This window comes from Hyla sarda, chromosome 5 (genome assembly GCF_029499605.1).
Source record: "Hyla sarda isolate aHylSar1 chromosome 5, aHylSar1.hap1, whole genome shotgun sequence".
Taxonomy (NCBI): Eukaryota; Metazoa; Chordata; class Amphibia; order Anura; family Hylidae; genus Hyla; species Hyla sarda.
The window spans coordinates 275,137,358-275,156,514 of NC_079193.1; the positions used below are offsets into that span (position 1 = coordinate 275,137,358).

The 19,157-nt window shown below is 41.4% G+C and overlaps 1 protein-coding gene across 1 annotated transcript in view; it reads right to left on the bottom strand.

Moving 5' to 3' along the window:
- CDH2 (cadherin 2) overlaps nucleotides 1–19,157 on the bottom strand; it is a 303,149-nt gene that overhangs the window by 36,218 nt on the left and 247,774 nt on the right. The window contains exons 6-8 of the mRNA XM_056521772.1: nucleotides 18,725–18,869; nucleotides 15,003–15,175; nucleotides 11,594–11,731 (exon numbers count right to left, since the gene is read on the bottom strand). Coding sequence (XP_056377747.1) covers nucleotides 11,594–11,731; nucleotides 15,003–15,175; nucleotides 18,725–18,869 — 456 coding nt within the window. The remainder of the gene's footprint in view (nucleotides 1–11,593; nucleotides 11,732–15,002; nucleotides 15,176–18,724; nucleotides 18,870–19,157) is intronic.

The following is a 19,157-nucleotide window of genomic DNA, read 5'->3' on the forward strand; positions in this document are numbered from 1 at the left end:
AAGAAAAATTCTGTTGTCCTAGTCAATATATATATATATATATATATATATATATATATATATATAGACTGTATATATATATGTGTGTGTGTTAAGAAAAACATGAAAACCTTTTGACATCAACTTACAGTTGTTTCTGTGTTTCTATTAATGCAATGTCATAAGTCAACGCCTAAGATATTGCAGCTTTATAAGGATAATAATAATCTTCATGGCACTCAAGGGGTTGAAACTTGAAAGCAGATTTTGTTACAAACCCTGAAATCAGCAGCTTAGCGATTTAAACTGGGTGACCCTTAAAAAGACCAGCTGCTGAATGGATTTGACTGAGAGAGTGCAGCAAATAAGTAAAAAAATGAAGGGCAGAAGAGGAAGAATCAAGTCCATCTCCTTCTGTTTGGCTGTCTCGGAGATCAGACAGATTAGATGTGGTTTATTGATTGAGGGCTTCTTATTTTATTAAAGACGAAAAGCAAGCCTCACACCAGCCCTCAATGTCTGTTCTAGTCTGTAAAACATTAGTTATGGTTGCATTTAATATGGTTGGAAGAGGTGAGTGCTAACAAATGGGCAGACATTGTGAAGCTAGTCCTAATTGGATTCACTGTAATGTCATCTGGAGGAGCCACTGTCCAAATATGATTCAATAAGTTTTCTTTGCAAATGAGATTCGCAAGTGTAAGGGGCAGTCTTGGTTAAAAGGGTGTTTCATACTGCAGCCAATATGTGCAAAAGAATTTCTAATTCCTGTCAAAGGTAAAACCACACTAATAATAAAACCACAACCCCCTTGCAAATAAAAATGACTGAATAGATCACATAAGATACTTATTCATATTGTAAAAATATCTACTAATTTTTTAACTCAAGTTTATAAAATTCTGCAAATACACAGCATCTTTATGAACCTAAACACACAAAAATAAACCCTTAAAGAGGTACTCCGCCCCTAGACATCTTATCACCTATCCAAAGGATAGGGGATAAGATGTCAGATCACGGGGGTCCCACCGCTGTGGACCCCCGGGATCTCGGCTGCAGCACCCACCTGTTCCGGCTTCGGGAAACACTGGAGGCTTCGACTCCCGACCGCGGTGACGTGAGATCGTGATGTCACGACACCCCACCGTGTGATGTCACGCCCCGCCCCTCAATGGAAGTCTATGGGAGGGGGCGTGACAGCCATCACGCCCCCTCCCACAGACTTGCATTGAGGGGGTGGGGCTTGACATCACACGGGGGCAGAGTCATGACGTCACGATCTCCCGTCACCGTGGTCATGGGGCGTTAGGATGAGAGCCTCCAGCGCTGCTGGAAGCCGCAACAGGTGGGTGCTGCAGCCGAGATCCCGGGGGTCCCCAGCGGCGGGACCCCCGCGATCTGACATCTTATCCCCTATCCTTTGGATAGGGGATAAGATGTCTAGGGGCGGAGTACCCCTTTAAAGGCAGCATATGGAGTACCTATGGGTCTGTATGTTGTCTCTATAAGGCATTCTAGTTTACTCTAAAAGCAATATATTTAGAAGAGAATAGCTACATAACATGCCATAATGTATGATGGATGGAGACTACCATAGTTGTTGCTTCACAGATAAAGATTTTATATGAGCAGCACAATATGGTAACATGGTAACTTAGGATTTAGTATTATAGACCTGTACAACACAGATCTGAAACATGGCAGTGTGTATGAGGCCTAAGTTTAGTTAAATACAAAAAGGGTCACACAAAACTACAGCAGTTGCCATATCACCTAATAACATCACTGGAGCTACTCCAATGTTATATGCCACATCTTATTATTTTTAATTTTTTATTGGGAGGGAGTTAGGAGTTTTGTTCCACTCCTACGGGCTATTTGTATTGTTGCTTGCATAGTATTCCTGTTCTGAATCTTTATGAAGGTTGACATACTATCTTCATTCACTTCATGCTTCTCCCACAACATTTTCCCTTGTGCTCTCTTCTACTGTTTTTATTATACAGTGATCCCTAAATTACAATGGTTTCAGGGTCACACAATGTTTAACATGAAACCTTAGTCAACATACAAAATCACCGACAGTCTTAATCTGCGTGAATAGATTAGACCAATCAGAGGGGCATTTCACTGGTAAAATATATTAGGGCGGGTTCACACCATGTTTTTGCAATACAGTCCCCGTATCAGGTTTATTGATGAAAAACAGATTTCTCAAAACCGGACTAAAATGTATAAAAACGTGTGTAAAACTTTCACCCGTCTACAGTTAAAAACCGGATACGGTTTGAAAAATGATGTCCGGTTGCATCTGTTTTTTAAGCAAAAAATAATTTACGTTTTTAACTTTTCACTCTATTATGAATAAAGTTTCACTTGTATGATTGAAATTCCAAGAAAAAAACTATGCAAAGTCAAAAACCGTATGGTGTACAGTGGTCCCTCAACATACGATGGTAAGACGTTCCAAACAGACCATCGTTTGTTGAAACCATCGTATGTTGAGGGATCCGTGCAATGTAAAGTATAGGACAGTGGTCTACAACCTGCGGACCTCCAGATGTTGCAAAACTACAACACCCAGCATGCCCGGACAGCAAACGGCTGTCCGGGCATGCTGGCAGTTGTAGTTTTGCAACATCTGGTGGTCCGCAGGTTGAAGACCACTGGTAGAGGAAGTTGTACTCACCTGTCTCCGCCGCTCCGGACTATCACCGCTCATCACCGCTGCCAGGGATGTCGCCTTCCATTGCTGTCGCCGTTTCCCCAGGGTGTCCCCGACGATCCAGCAAGGCCTCTGCTTCCCCGGCATCCTCGCTCTCTGTCGCCGCCATCACGTCGCTACGCACGCCACTCCTATTGTATGACGGGAGGGCGTGCGCAGCGACGTGATGCCGATGATGGAGAGCGCCGACAATGCAGGGGATCCCGAAGAGGACGCGCCGGAGCCCCGAGGACAGGTAAGTGATGGTCAGCGGACCACACGGGGCACTGTAAAAGGCTATCCAGTGGCAGCTGAAGCAGTCTGCGCTGCCGGATAGCCGTTTATGCGATGGCCCCGACATACAAAAGCATCGTATGTTGATGCTGCCTTCAACATGCTATGGCCTCTGAGAGACCATTGTATGTTGAAATGATCGTGTGTTGGGGCCATCGTAGGTCGGGGGGGTCACTGTATATGGGAACTGTATTGCAAAAATGTGGTGTGAACCCACCCTAACTGAAGTTCAACTATGGCTGTCTAGCAGCGCCTTTCTACAGTAAAGAGGAGTATCGATCTGACCTGTGCCATGAGGAGTTGCTCCTTTGGACACCTGGTGAGAGCAGCTCTGTTCAGTTTTTTTCCTGGTACACATTGGCCCTCATTTACTTACAAAATCGGGTTGTAAGTCTATCTTGCTTTCTTACCCGACTGCTTTTTTCCCCTGGTATTTATTATTATGTTGCATCCTGTTTGTCGCACTGGGTTTTGTAGGTTTTGGTTTCCAACTCCTCTGAGTTGTCGGGAAAAAATCCACAACAATTCAACAAATTCGGGTTGGAAACCTTTATAAATACGTGGGAAAGCTCAGAAATGTCGGGTTACGCCCCTTTTTCCGGTTTGGGAGAATCCACATCGGGTCCATCGGGAAAAAATGTTGCATCGTGTCGCAGACTGGCGCACGATGTCTGCGACCTGTCGCAGACAAAGATGCCCCCCAAAAACCCGACAAAACAAGTAGTCGGGTTTAGAATAGTAAATGAGGGCCAGTGTTTTGTACAGGAACCTATAATAACTTTTATTACAATAACAAGGAAATGATTTTCTGTAGTAATTATCTTCATTTTTTTGTATTCTGTGTTGATATTTTGGAACCAACAATTCATTTTCTATAGTGTTTTAGTCTTGAGAGCAAATAATTTAAACTTTCAGTCATCATCCTAGAACAAACTAATATTGTAATTTGAGTGATCGCTGTAGTAGGTCCATCTTTTTTTTTTTAATTTCATTCTTATTGGAGTGAAACAATATAAAAAGATACCAAGCATTTTGGGAATATCAACTAGATTTTACATTTAAAGCCGATCTTCCCTGGGGCTGTAATGCAGACAATGTATAGATACTCTAATGATCACAGCTTGTGCCCCATGGGGCCCGACTGTGACTACACAGACACTGAAAAACAGCCTTTGGGATACATTGGCTTACTGAGTGATATTTTCACTGGGATCACTTCCTCCAGTTTGGTGTAATGATGAAGGCTAATACTCTTGCTATGCTTGCTATACAGATTCTAACATTTGATTAAATTTTTCTTTAAAAAAAATATATATTGTATTCATTTTATTCTGTTCCATTTATCCTGTACATCCTGTGTTAAATCACAGAGCTACATTTGCACTGGTAACAGCAAGTTTGATGACAGGTGAGGCTGGGTTCCCACTATGTTTTTAGCAATACGGCGGCCATCAGCGTCCGGGACCCGCGGCTAATACAGGAGATCACCGATCGTGGTGATGCCCTGTATTAACCCTTCAGACGCAGCGATCAAAGCTGACCGCCGCATCTGAAGCGAAAGTGAAACTAACCTGGCTGCTCAGTCGGCTGTTCGGGACCTCCTTGGTGTCCGATCGGCGAATGACTGCTCCGGGTCGGGATCCCCTGCATGGCCGGCGCTCTCCTTCATCGTCATCACGTTGTCGCGCACGCCGTCCTGTCTTTAAATAGGAGCGGCGTGCGTAGCGATGTGATGGCGGCAACGGAGAGCGAGGATCCCGGGCAGTAGAGACGTTCCGGTGCGACAGGGACACCCCGGGGACGCGGCGACAGCGATGGAGGGCGACATCCAGGGCAGCGGTGACGAGCGGTGACGGTTCCGGGGCGGCGCAGACACGTGAGTATTACCTCTTATAGCAGTGGTCTTCAACCTGTGGACCTCCAGATGTTGCAAAATTACAACTCCTGGCATGCCCGGACAGCCAACGGCTGTCCGGGCATGCTGGGAGTTGTAGTTTTGCAACATCTGGAGGTCCGCAGGTTGAAGATCACTGTCCTATACTTTACATTGTATTTGGTTCAGAATCTTTATTTTCTAGATTTTCCTCCTTTAAAATTGGGTGCGTCTTATATGCCGGAGCGTCTTATATGGAGAAAAATACGGTAACTGCATCCACACTGCAAGAATCTCAGGACCAAAGTTTATGTCATGATTTTAAAGGGGTACTCCGGTGAAAATCTTTTTTCTTTTAAATCAACTGGTGGCAGAAAGTTAAACATATTTGTAAATTACTTCTATTAAAAAATCTTAATCCTTCCAGTACTTATTAGCTGCTGAATGCTACAGAGGATATTCCTTTCTTTTTGGAACACTGATGACCTCACGAGCACAGTGCTCTCTGCTGACATCTCTGTCCACTTTAGCAACCATGCATAGCAGATGTATGCTAAGGGCAGCATGGTGGCTCAGTGGTTAGCACTGCTGCCTTGCAGTGCTGGGGAATTGGGTTAAAATCCCAATAAGGACAACAATAAATAAAGCATTATTATTATTATAATAACGTCAGCAGAGAGAACTGTGCTCGTGATGTCATCAGAGAGCATTCCAAAAAGAAAAGAATTTCCTCTGTAGTATTCAGCAGCTAATAAGTAGAGGAAGGATTAAGATTTTTTAATAGAAGTAATTTACAAATATGTTTACCGTATATACTCGAGTATAAGCCGACCCGAGTATAAGCCGAGACCCCTAATTTCAACCCAAAATCCCAGGAAAAGTTATTGACTCGAGTATAAGCCTAGGGTGGGAAATACCTCATCCCCCCCTGTCATCATCCAGACCCGTCATTAACATCCTCATCATCATCCCCTTGTCATCATCCCACACATCCCCCCTTCATCATCCCCTTATCATCCCACACATCCCCCCTTCATCATCCCCTTGTCATCATCCCACACATCCCCCTTCATCATCCCCTTATCATCCCGCACATCCCCCCTTCATCATCCCCTTGTAATCATCCCACACATCCCCCCTTCATCATCCCCTTATCATCCCACACATCCCCCCTTCATCATCCCCTTGTAATCATCCCACACCCCCCCCTTCATCATCCCCACCCCCCTTCATCATCCCCACACCCCCCCCCCCTTCATCATCCTCTTCTCATCATTCGCCCTCAGTGGTCTTCAACCTGCGGACCTCCAGAGGTTTCAAAACTACAACTCCCAGCAAGCCCGGGCAGCCATCGGCTGTCCGGGCTTGCTGGGAGTTGTAGTTTTGAAACCTCCGGAGGTCCGCAGGTTGAAGACCACTGCGGCCTTCAACATCATCCAGCCCCCTCTCACCCCCTTTAGTTCTGAGTACTCACCTCCGCTCGGCGCTGGTCCGGTCCTGCAGGGCTGTCCGGAGAGGAGGTGGTCCGGTGAGGAGGTGGTCCGGGCTGCTATCTTCACCGGGGGCGCCTCTTCTCCGCGCTTCCGGCCCGAAATAGAGGCGTTGCCTTGACAATGACGCAGAAGTACGTTGGCAATGAACGCACCTCTGCGTCATTGTCACGGCAACGTGACTATTCTGAGGCCGGGCCCGAAGCGCTTAGAAGAGGCCTCCCCGGTGAAGATAGCAGCCCGGAACCACTATGCCACCGGACCACCTCCTCTCTGGACAGCCCTGCAGGACCGGACCAGCGCCGAGCGGAGGTGAGTACTGTACAGAACTAAAGGGGGTGAGAGGGGGCTGGATGATGTTGAAGGCCGCAGTGGTCTTCAACCTGCGGACCTCCAGAGGTTTCAAAACTACAACTCCCAGCAAGCCCGGACAGCCGATGGCTGCCCGGGCTTGCTGGGAGATGTAGTTTTGAAACCTCTGGAAGTCCGCAGGTTGAAGACCACTGCGGGTGGGGGAGTTCACTCGAGTATAAGCCGAGGGGGGTGTTTTCAGCACGAAAAATCGTGCTGAAAAACTCGGCTTATACTCGAGTATATACGGTAACTTTCTGCCACCAGTTGATTTAAAAGAAAAAGGTTTTCACCGGCGTACCCCTTTAAGCTTTATAGCCAAATCTTTATATTATATTTTTCCCCTTATTAGTCTTGTTTGCAGCCACAGCGTATATGGGAGGGAGCAGGGAGATTTCATTCTAAGTAGAAAATGAAATACCTGTGTGATCCACCTGTATGACATTTTAATACATTTCATTACAACATACTATGAAAATGACAATGTAATAAACATACTTTAGGACCATATAGTAAAGAAATATTGGCCACTCTCCTAGGGTTGATGCGCTATCTATAGAAATAGATCAAAGCACCTTGAAAGCATCTCAGACTTGAGAAGAAAAATCTGAACTAAGATTAGAATTGATATAATTTCTATGCACGTCTGTGATATAAAGCTTACATGGCAGAGGCCAGACAGATGTATGTGACATTAGAGAAAGTTTTCGAGATCACTCATACTTCACAATGACTAGGACAAACAGCACTGCAGATTGAATAAAGCCCTATGGTGCCGTCTTTTAGGAAGGGCTATTACTGTCACTTTTGCTGGGAAACACAGCATGCTGCAACTTCCTAATGGTCGCTGATCATGGGAAAAAGTAAAGGAGGCAGTGTCTGCATTGAAGCCCGTGACACCTACGGGCCACAAAATTTCAGAGACAATGTTTTAAAGATCTTTCAATTGCACTTTCTTGCCAAAGTTTTCCTTCAGAACTGATCTTTAGGGACAGCGCTGCTAACGTTACGCCTGGCTGTCTACACTGCAGGATTGAAAACTTTTAAACAAGAAGAACTTCCCATTTTGCAATACGAAGGTTACAATGATTATATCTGTACTTTACTGTTCTTTCTTCTTAACCCTTGGAGAGTCTTCATTTTTGTGCTAAAGCTGATATATCACATACATGTTACAATAATTCACTGGGAACTAAGCAGGTACTTCCTTTAGATGTTAGCTTTATTTGTACAATGCATTCCTTTCACCTTTTATTATACTGAGGCCTGGTGCTCGAATAGAAGCAAACCATGTTTTCCCCCATCATTCTGCACTCAATACCTCATTGTCTTGTTGGAAGGTGAACCTTCAGCCAAGTCTGAGGTCCAGAGCACTCTGGATCAGCATTTCATTAAAGGAGATAGGGGATAAGTTATAGATCGCGGGGGTCCGAGCGCTGGGGCCCCCCGGGATCTCCTGGACGGGGCCGCAGCAGTATGCTGGAAAGGGGGCGTTCTGACCCCACATGATGCGGCAGCCGACACGCCCCCTCCATGTACTCCATAGAGATACATGGAGGGGGCATGTCTGCCGCGGCTTACTGCTGGGGACGAAACTTCACTTCCTGCAGACTACCATGGCCCCGTCCAGGAGATTCCGGGGGGGGGGGGGGGGGGGGGGGGGGGGGGGGGGGTCAGACCCCCCCGCGATCTATAACTATATCAATGGGGGAGATTCATCAAAACCAGTGCAAAGGAAAAGTTGCCCAGTTGCCCATAGCAACCAATCAGATCGCCTCTTTAATTTATAACAAGGCCTCTGAAAAATGAAAGAAGGACCTGATTGGTTGCTATGGGCAACTGGGCAAATTTTCCTCTGCCCTGATTTTGATGAATCTCCCCCTATGTGCTTTGCTCTATTCACCTTTTCCACAATCTTGACCAGTCTCCCTATCACAGCTGCTAAAAACACCCCCACAGCATGAAACTGCATGACGGTGTAAGGATGGTATTGGTGATGACTAGTGCTCGGTTTTAGACACAACTTGACACTATAATTGACCCCAAAAAGTTGAATATTGGTTTCATCAAACCACGTTCCCTCCCATAGACTGGCATTGAGGGGGTGTGGTGTTCCGAACGCTAGGGCAGTGGCGTACCACTTTAAGCACTATAAAAAATACATTAATCTCTGCATCTACATGAGCTGTGTGTAATGACAAACAAGCAATAGTTACCTAATGGTCAACTGCATGTCTGCGCTCCTGACTTTAAAGGGGTATTCTGGTGGTAAACTTTTTTTTTTTTATCAACTGGTGCCAGGAAGTTAAAAAGATTTGTAAATTACTTTTATTAAAAAATCTTAATCCCTCCAGTACTTATTAGCTGCTGAATACTACAGAGGAAATTATTTTCTTTTTGCAACACAGAGCTCTCTGCTGACATCTCTGTCCATTTTAAGAACTGTCCAGAATAGGAGAAAATCCCCACAGAAAACATATGCTGCTCTGGACAGTTCCTAAAATGGACAGAGATGTCAGCAGAGAGCACTGTGGTTATGATGCCAGCAGAGAGCACTGTGTTCAAAAAAGAAAATAATTTCCTCTGTAGTATTCAGAAGCTAATAAGTACAAATCTGTTTAACTTTCTGGCACCAGTTGATTTAAAAAAAAAAAAAAAAAAAAAAGTTTTCCACCGGAGTACTCCTCTTAAAGGGGTACTCAGTGGAAAATATATTTTTTCAATAAACCTGTGCCAGAAAGTTAAACAGATTTGCAAATTACTTCTATTTAAAAATCTTAAAACTTCCATTACTAATCAGCTGCTGCATGCTCCACATGAAGTTATTTTCTTTTTAAATTTCTTTTCAGTCTGACCGCGGTGCTCTCTGCTGTCACCTCTGTCCATGTCAGGAACTGTCCAGAGCAGGAGAGGTTTGCTATAGGGATTTGCTCCTGATCTGGACAGTTCCTGACATGGACAGAGGTGTCAGCAGAGAGCACTTTGGTCAGACTGAAAAGAACAACTCAACTTCCTCTGTAGTATACAGCAGCTGATAAGTACTGGAAGTGTAAAGATTTTTAAATAGAAGTACTATACATATCTGAATCTTGCAATTCTGAATCTTGCTGAATGGTGCTTAAAATGCCATCAGTTGCTCCTCAGCTCCTTAGGAATTACCTATATGTTGCTATGGTTTTAATGAACATTCAGGCTTTCAATTCACAGCCCTAGAAAACCTATTTAAGGCTGGAATCAAACATGCAGTTTTAATGGTAGTGTTTTTTTTAACTAAAGCCAAGAGTGGATGCAAAAAGAAATAAAATGATAAAATATAGATTGATACATCTTCTTTGGTTTTTAGTTATTTACAGTTTTTATTCACAAAATTGCACCAAAAACTGCTTGTGTAATTCCAGTCTTTGTTCATATACCATTTTATGAGCCTTTTTTTAAGCTTTTTAATGTTCACACAGTTTTTAAAAAATACTTTTTGCTTTTGGGTTAAATTTTTTTTAGCTGTTCATGGCTCAAGGAGAGGCTCAAAAATGGTGTGTTGACATAGCCTTAAAGGGGCATTCCAGGATTTTTTTTAAAGTATGCTACAGGGGCTGTAAGGTTGGTGTATGTGACGGTGGTCTTGCAATGCTACTGTGATTTTCGTCCCAATATTTATTTTTAACAGCATACAAAATTACTCAGGTCTTGGGTTTTCCCAGGTTGCAGGGACATGACATCACTGGTCAGGTGTACAAAGGGAGCCTGTTCTGCTTTAATAAGTGAAGCGACCGCTGGGTGGGAAAGAAATAATTTTGCAACAACTGTAGGCACCCTGGTTAGAAAACACTGGTCTTTTGAATGGAATGCAGCTAATTTGTGTTTTAATGGGTGGGATGGCTGATGTGGGAGGGAGGAAAGTGACCTCACACTTACAAGCATGTCCATTACTGTCTGGCAAGTACGTACTAAACTCACCTTATGGTGGATAACACCTTTAAAATGGTTATCTAGGAATAGAAAAACAGAGCTAAATTCATTCAAAAACAGCTCCTCATCTGCCCCCAGTTTGTATGTGGTATTACAACTTGTCTCCATTCACTTCAATTGAACTGAGCTGCAGAACCACACCCAACCTGGAGACAGACGGGGACCGTTTTTTTTTTTTTAATAAAGAAATTAGCTCTGTTTTTCTATTCCTGGGTAACCCCTTTAATTCCATCTCAGACATTTATGGCATATCCACGAGATAGATAAAGGGCCTACATGTTTATCTACAATGGTGCTAAACCCCTCACAACCCATCCCCTCCTCCCCAACTTGTCCTTCCAAGTGGGCTGTTCTATCATGTTCCTGTAACTACTATTGAAGTCAATGAGAGTTCTGAAAATCGCACAGCACAGCAGGTTATGCAGTTTTCATAAATCTCATTCACTTCTAGGGAAATGATAGAAACAGTGAATAGCCCAATTGTAATTCTGGCCAACTTTGGCTGCTGCATTCTTATGGGTAATCCAATCTCAGCCAGTGAATGCCACACAGCTTTATAAGACTCCTAAATGACAAATTTGCATATGTATACACAGATATTCTGCCTTCTTCTGTATCAATGCATAAATGGGCAAAACTTCAGCAGAAGCAACATTTTTTAAATGCAAATTCTGATTCCTAACAAAGTACAAACAAATAAAAAGCAATATACCTTAATTTTGTTTAGATAAAATATTTTGTAACAAGCATAAGAACATATTTTACAAATGTTTCCTGATTAAGAATCGATCTTCCTTTTACTTGGTATACAGTACATTACACTTTGCTTCCTCCCAAAACGAAACAAACAGTGTAAACTTTCCAGGCAGATAACCAGGTAAAGTGACTTGGCCCCATATCTGTATTTCTCGGGTCCTTCTAATCTATACTTACAGTCATTGACGTGAACTCTGGAGGGTTGTCATTGACATCTGTCACAGAAATGACAGCAGTTGCTGTGTTTGAGAGACCATATGTTGGGTTTCCTTCCATGTCTGTGGCTTGAATTATTAATGTATATCGTTGCACTTTCTACAAGACATAAAATAGAATCAGTATTTGTGTTAAAATCATGCCAGCATTTTGAAAAGAACATTTTTAAAGAAGTGTTTAAATTGTGTATCGTAAACATGCTGAGTTATGATTTTATATGCCAGGAATACCAGCTGCCTTACCATGTTTAATCATTGTGCCATGATAATACCTGCTAGGCCTTCTGCTTTTATGGAGACCGTATACAATACAGCCCATAACCTTTAAAAATATTTACTGGAATAAATTCTGTTGATACAATTGGGCTTTCAACCAAATATAAAGCGGTAATCACGTCTGAGGCGAGGACCTTACAGCCCTGAAGCCTTGTTATTTTTCTATTCAATTACACAATTATTATTGTTGATAGCACCTTTAAGTCACATGTTATTTCCCTCAAAAGAGGAGTGCGACATGCTCCTACTAAAGGAAGATGATAAAACAGAAGCACGTTGGAAGACAAAAAGAATGCAAAAGGCAATCTAAAGAAGAATATAGAAGAAACCTATGAAGTCTGGAAAGCTTGTTTTTTCTCATCATCTCTTCAGGGTATCAACTACAGAGGACTCTAACTTTTTTATTCTTTCTATCAACTGGCTAAAACTGTACAAAGATATTTTTCGTTTTATAGAACAGAATCCACACAAATATATTTTTTTCACATATAGATGCACTTTCTCTCACTGGCTGAAGCAACTTGAAAGGTACAACAGATGTAAGTAAAACTTACTCTATAATACCAAGTTGTAACTTTCCAATATTATTCATTTTTACTATCTCAGTTTACAGCCAAAAAATGGAAACATTGGGGGGAATTTGTCAAGCATTTCCGGCATCAAAATTCATAATTTTTTTTCCTAAATATTTTAGAACTTTACACCCCATTGCCAAGTGGGCGGGCTTAAAGGGGTATTCCAGGCAAAACCTTTTTATATATATATATATATATATATATATATATATATATATCAACTGGCTCCGGAAAGTTAAACAGATTTGTAAATTACTTCTATTAAAAAAATCTTAATCCTTCCAATAGTTATTAGCTTCTGAAGTTTTCTGTCTAACTGCTCAATGATGATGTCACGTCCCGGGAGCTGTGCATGATGGGAGAATATCCCCATAGGAGCTGGACAGCTCCTGGGACGTGAGTCATCAGAGAGCAGTTAGACAGAGAACAACTCAACTTCAGAAGCTAATAACTATTGGAAGGATTAAGATTTTTTAATAGAAGTAATTTACAAATCTGTTTAACTTTCCGGAGCCAGTTGATATCTAAAAAAAAGTTTTGGCCTGGAATACCCCTTTAAAGGGGTACTCCGGTGGAAAACAATTTATTTTAAATCAACTGGTGCCAGAAAGTTAAATAGATTTGTAAATGACTTCTATTAAAAATCTCAATCCTTTCAGTACTTATCTGCTGCTGTATACTACAGAGAAAGCTCTTTATTGTTTGAATTTATTTTCTGTCTGTCCACAGTGCTCTCTGCTGATACCTCTGTCCATGTCAGGACAGTCCCTGACATGGACAGATGTGTCAGAAGAGAGCACTGTGCTAAGACAGAAAATAAATTCAAAAAGAAAAGAACTTTCTCTGTTGTATACAGCAGCTGATAAGTGCTGGAAGGATTGAGATTTTTTAATAGATGTAATTTACAAATCTATATAACTTTCTGGCACCAGTTGATTTAAAATAAATTGTTTTCCATCGGTGTACTCCTTTAATGTAAAATACGAGGGACTTAGCATGAAAGCGTTGTGGCCTCCTGGAGGCACCACATTTATTACAATTTACAACTGCAAAGAAGCATAGGTTGTAGCTGAAACCTACTCCAGATTTAATAAATAAATCGTGTACAGCTGACACGAGCAAACTTTTACAATATCGGCCTTAGTAAATCCCGATTCTTTTTGTTTATTTGCTTTTGTTGGCAGGATCTAAATCATCCTGACCTAGTCCAAATTTTTTTTGTGGACAGGTTAATTGTGTCAGATGATACACTGTAGAACTAGGGCTAGCATGTTTCCATTTGGTAACAGAAACTGAAAGTATTGCAAAGTGGTAGGGCGGTGGAGTAACTCACCATATGGATATATTTAAAAATATATTTTGTTTTAATGCAATGTAATCAATTTACTCAGTTCTTCAATTCAGATATCAACAATTTCAAAGGAAGCTAGGCTCATCCGTCACTACATAATAAAATACCGTATTTTTCGCCGTATAAGACGCACTTTTTCTTCACCAAAACTGGGGGGGGGGGAGTTGGTGCGTCCTATACGGCAAATACACATTAAAACTCTGTCCTATCGTGGTGGCCCCTGCGGCCATCAACGGCCGGGACCCGCGGCTAATACAGGACATCACTGATCGCGGTGATGCCCTGTATTAACCCTTCAGACCGCCGCGTCTGAAGCGAAATTGACACTAACTCGGATGCTCAGTCGGGCTGTTCGGGACCGCCGCGGTGAAATCGTGGCGTCCCGAACAGCTTACAGGACATCGGGAGGGACCTTACCTGCCTCCTCGGTGTCTGCTCCTTGCCGGGATCCCCTGCATGGCCGGCGCTCTCCTTCGTCGTCATCACGTCGGCGCGCACGCCGTCCCGTCACCCAATAGGAGCGGCGTGCGTTGTGACGTCATGGCAGCGACGGAGAGCGAGGATACCGGGCAGCAGAGACGTTCCGTAGCGACGGGGATACCCCGGGGACACGGCGACAGCGATGGAGGGCGACATCCAGGGCAGGGGTGACGAGCGGTGACGGGTCCGGAGCGGTGGGGACACATGATCATTACCTCCTAAACCAGTGGTGTTCAACCTGCGGACCTCCACATGTTGCAAAACTACAACTCCCAGCATGCCCGGACAGCCAACGGCTGTCCGGGCATGCTGGGAGTTGTAGTTTTGCAACATCTGAAGGTCCACAGGTTGAAGATCACTGTCCTATACTTTACATTGTATTTGGTTCAGAATCTTTATTTTCTGGATTTTTATCCTTTAAAATTGGGTGCGTCTTATATGCCGGAGCGTTTTATATGACGAAAAATACGGTATGTATTGACGTGTTTGCCAAACAATACAACTGATATCTCAGCCTTAAAGAACAATTCTATAAGATGCTATATATAGTAACACCTCCACTTCTCTGTCCCAATGATATAAACCAAGTTATGTATTAAGGTAACCCAATTTTGAAGACTTATTTTCTACAATGTTACTTTTAGATGCATAACCACCATAGATAGAATAATGCTTAGAAACATTTTTACCTCCCGATCCAGTCCTGCTGCCAATGTGATAATATCTCCTGTCTCATTGTTGATTGTAAACATGTTAGGGGATGGTGTATTTGGGGTCTGGGACAGGATTTTATACCTCAGCATGCCATTCGGTTGATTAACATCATCACCATCAATAGCAGTAAGAGTCATAACATAGGATCCTAAAGATAATATAAAGTGGAAAACAATATAGTTAGTCAGTGTTATTACAAATCATTGTGAAATATACGTTCTTGAGTTGTCCTCTATTTCTATTCCACAGTTTTTTAGTTATATCGGTGTCTAGGAGGAGTGGGTAACACTGTGGCCGTCATTTCAGTACTGGGCTTTCCTAAATGACAAAAATAGGTAAAGCTTTCCCTTGTTGCCCTTTGTTACGACAGTCTTAGGGCAGGCAATAAGATGGTCAGGCATGCTCAGTTCAACTGCATATTGCTTGTTAGCCTCTACTGTGTATGTAAGCAAGGAGGATTGTGGGAAAGTGTATGCTCTGTGCATGACAACAGTAGGGTCACAGTTCAGAGAGGAAACCAGAAAGTGATCAGATAATTGGGGACAAAAATAGTACTGGGGTGTTATTTGTAGATAGAATGATGTCACTCTCTGAGTGAAGAAGTGTTCCCAAGTAGGAGTCCCAATCCTTACTGTAGCATAAATGAAGACTTGGTACACTGTTTATGGTGAACACATCAATGTGAATTTTATTAAAGGGGTACTCCGGTGGGAACCTTTTTTCTTTTAAATCAACTGGTGGCAGAAAGTTAAACATATTTGTAAATAACTTCTATTAAAAAATCTTAATCCTTCCAGTACTTATTAGCTGCTGAATGCTACAGAGGAAATTCCTTTCTTTTTGGAACACTGATGACATCACGAACACAGTGCTCTCTGCTGACATCTCTGTCCATTTTAGCAACCATGCATAGCAGATGTATACTAAGGGAAGCATGGTGGCTCAGTGGTTAGCACTGCTGCCTTGCAGTGCTGGGGACTTGGGTTCAAATCCCACTAAGGACAACAATAAATAAAGCATTATTATTATTATAATAACGTCAGCAGAGAGAACTGTGGTCGTGATGTCATCAGAGAGCATTCCAAAAAGAAAAGAATTTCCTCTGTAGTATTCAGCAGCTAATAAGTACAGGAAGGATTAAGATTTTTTAATAGAAGTCATTTACAAATATGTTTAACTTTCTGCCACCAGTTGATTTAAAAGAAAAAAGATTTTCACCAGAGTACCCCTTTAAGCAATCTAAAATGATAACATTTCGGTCCAAATGAGGACCTTCCTCAGACCGGATAGCTGCGGAGGATAGGTGTAGATATAGAGAAACGGCTATCAGCCGTGTAGCAGGTGTCAGGAAATGCGACCAGCCGTTTCTCTATATCTACACCTATCCTCCACAGCCATACGGTCTGAGGAAGGTCCTCATTTGGACCGAAACGTTACCATTTTGGATTGCTTAATAAAATTCACATTGAGGGGTGTTATTTGTGTAACTCATTTGTAACTTCTTCATAAAAATGTATAACATAAAACCTAGAGAAGGATGTCCTTCCTGTATTTCTGAAAAAGATAATAAGAATATGACACTGCTGTTACCTCCTGCTAATATGCTGGAGTGTCTGAGAGTAGGAATCATTATGTTGCCATAAAAAATGGAGACTTAAAGGAGTTACCCAGCCTCATAAAACTGATGGGAAGTGCTGAAGCCTCTTCAGTATTCCTGTTTGCTCATCCATACATTGCTGTATGATTAGTAACAGAAGTGGATTAGGAAACATTGCATTACCTTGTATCACCCCTATATATAGTCCTGTGATGCAAGGATAAACAATTCACCCACAGTGTATACGGCAGCTGGACCCCTACCAATCTAATGGCCTGGCCATCAATTTTACATGGCTGGATAACCCTTTTAACTTTATTTGTATAGCATGGAGGAAAGAGAGTAAATAGAGGGGGGCATGATCAAAACCTTTAAAGAGTACCTGTCATCAAACCATATTTTCTAAACTATTATATTCCTTTAACCCCTTAAGGATAGACCCATTTTTTACCTTAATGACCAGGCTCTTTTTTTTTTTTTAAATTTGACATGTGTCTGTTTAAATGGTAATAACTTTAGAACGCTTTTTCTGAGCGGAGCGATTTTGAGAAGGTTATTTCATGACATATTGTACTTTATATAAGTGGTGCATTTTTGTAGATACATGCAGCATTTTTGGGGAAAAATCAAAAATATTGTAAAAAACTGGAAAATGTATGGCGTTTAAAATTTTTTTTATGGTGTTCACTGTGCGGTAAAAGTGATGTTATATTTATTCTGTGGGTCAGTACAATTATGGTGATACCCCCCATTATATGTTATATGTTCTTTTTCTCAGCAAAATTCTTTTTTTCCCTTTTTGTATTATAATTTTTTGACAGCCGTAACTTTTTTTTTTTTTTTTCATCCAACGCCATTGAGTGAGGGCTTATTTGTACCAAAATTGGCAAATTATTTTTTAGTGTTTTATGGCGTTCACCATGTAAGATAATTTACACTATAGTTTTATAGTACACGTTATTATGGACATGGCCATACTTAGTATGTATATGATTTGTGTTTTATTATATTATTATACAGGGTTTTTATTGGGAAAGGGGCGTTCCCCAGCAGGTGTGACGTCACTGAAGCCTGTGAGAGCTGTGCCTCGCTATGCCTCGCATGCACTTCCTGTGTTTGGTCTCCTGTCAGACCAGGATTAGACCAAAACTAACTGTTTGACTTTCGCAGAGAACAGAACCGTTTTTTCAATCACATTAAAAACATATAAAGGTTGAGAATTTTAACAGCAAGTAAATAGCAAAGTGTCATAAGGAACAATATATTAAAAGTTTAGTTTGGTGACAGGTACTCTTTAGATATGTAAAAGGTTTAAATAAAAATTATGAAAATAACAAGACAAACATAAGAGGACACAATCTAACATTAGATGGACCATGTGGTCAATCTACTGTATTTCTATTGATAATTACAATTTATCAAACAACTCTAAATGAAAATGGTAGCCCCTCCCAAAAAAAGGTAAAATCTAAACCAAACAAAATAACTGTAGTTGTAATTTTGCGCACACAAACCTTTACTCTCCATATAGGCTGCAATATAGGCTTAGTTAGTCAATCGACATGACCAGATTAATATATCATTATAATATAATGCTAGATAACCTACAAAACCCTTTGAAATGTGGTAATAATATATTAACAGAAAATAGACCTAATTTAGTCTAGTATTTTGGATAACAGTTTCCCAAGGTGAGAGGTATTAGGGAGAGGTATTAGGGCAAGGAACAGACATGTTGAATTTCAACATAGATGTATCTAGAGGCACTCGGAGGAGAACAGTCAGTCAAATGAGCATTCAATTAACAGCAAACATCTAAGGTGCTTGACCACTTTAAAGTATTTAGGTGTCTGCACAATATGCAATTTGTTTTTCCTTTGACATGCTCTATCTTAGGTAAGGTATTTACAGAACATTTAAAAATATAAATTAAAAATAAAGAATGTGTGCATTTTGGTGAACTCTCAGCTCTTCTATAGAATTAACAAACATATTAACCTCCTTTCTTTTTTATGCAATTGTTATGCTGCAGAAATAGCTTTACAAAACTATACTATACATAAAAATTTATATATGTATATACATATTTATTTTTGTTACCTGGCTTTGATCCTTCAGAAATGCTTCCATTCCAAATTTGGTGCAGGAATTCCGGTCTGTTGTCATTCATATCTATTACATTGACCACAATGTCTATGGGATTTTCCACCTGGTTTCCATTTACATCTACTGCGTGTGCCCTCAGCTGCAAAAACAATTTTATATGGCAGTTCTTGGTAGAAATATGATGCAGAAGATTACACTGCGCGTATGGTTGTCCCAGTGATACACTGCTATATCCTGTCCCAGATGAGTTATTTAGAAATATCAGTGAATCTTCTGTCAATTCAAGCACAGTAACTACAGAACTGGATAATAGATGCTGTGAACAAATCTTCTCTTTTATACTGTATTCTATTGCATTGTCATTTTGTGCTCGGTATGATCATTAGATGAGCGTATTTTATGATAAAAAAAAAACAACTCACTGAAA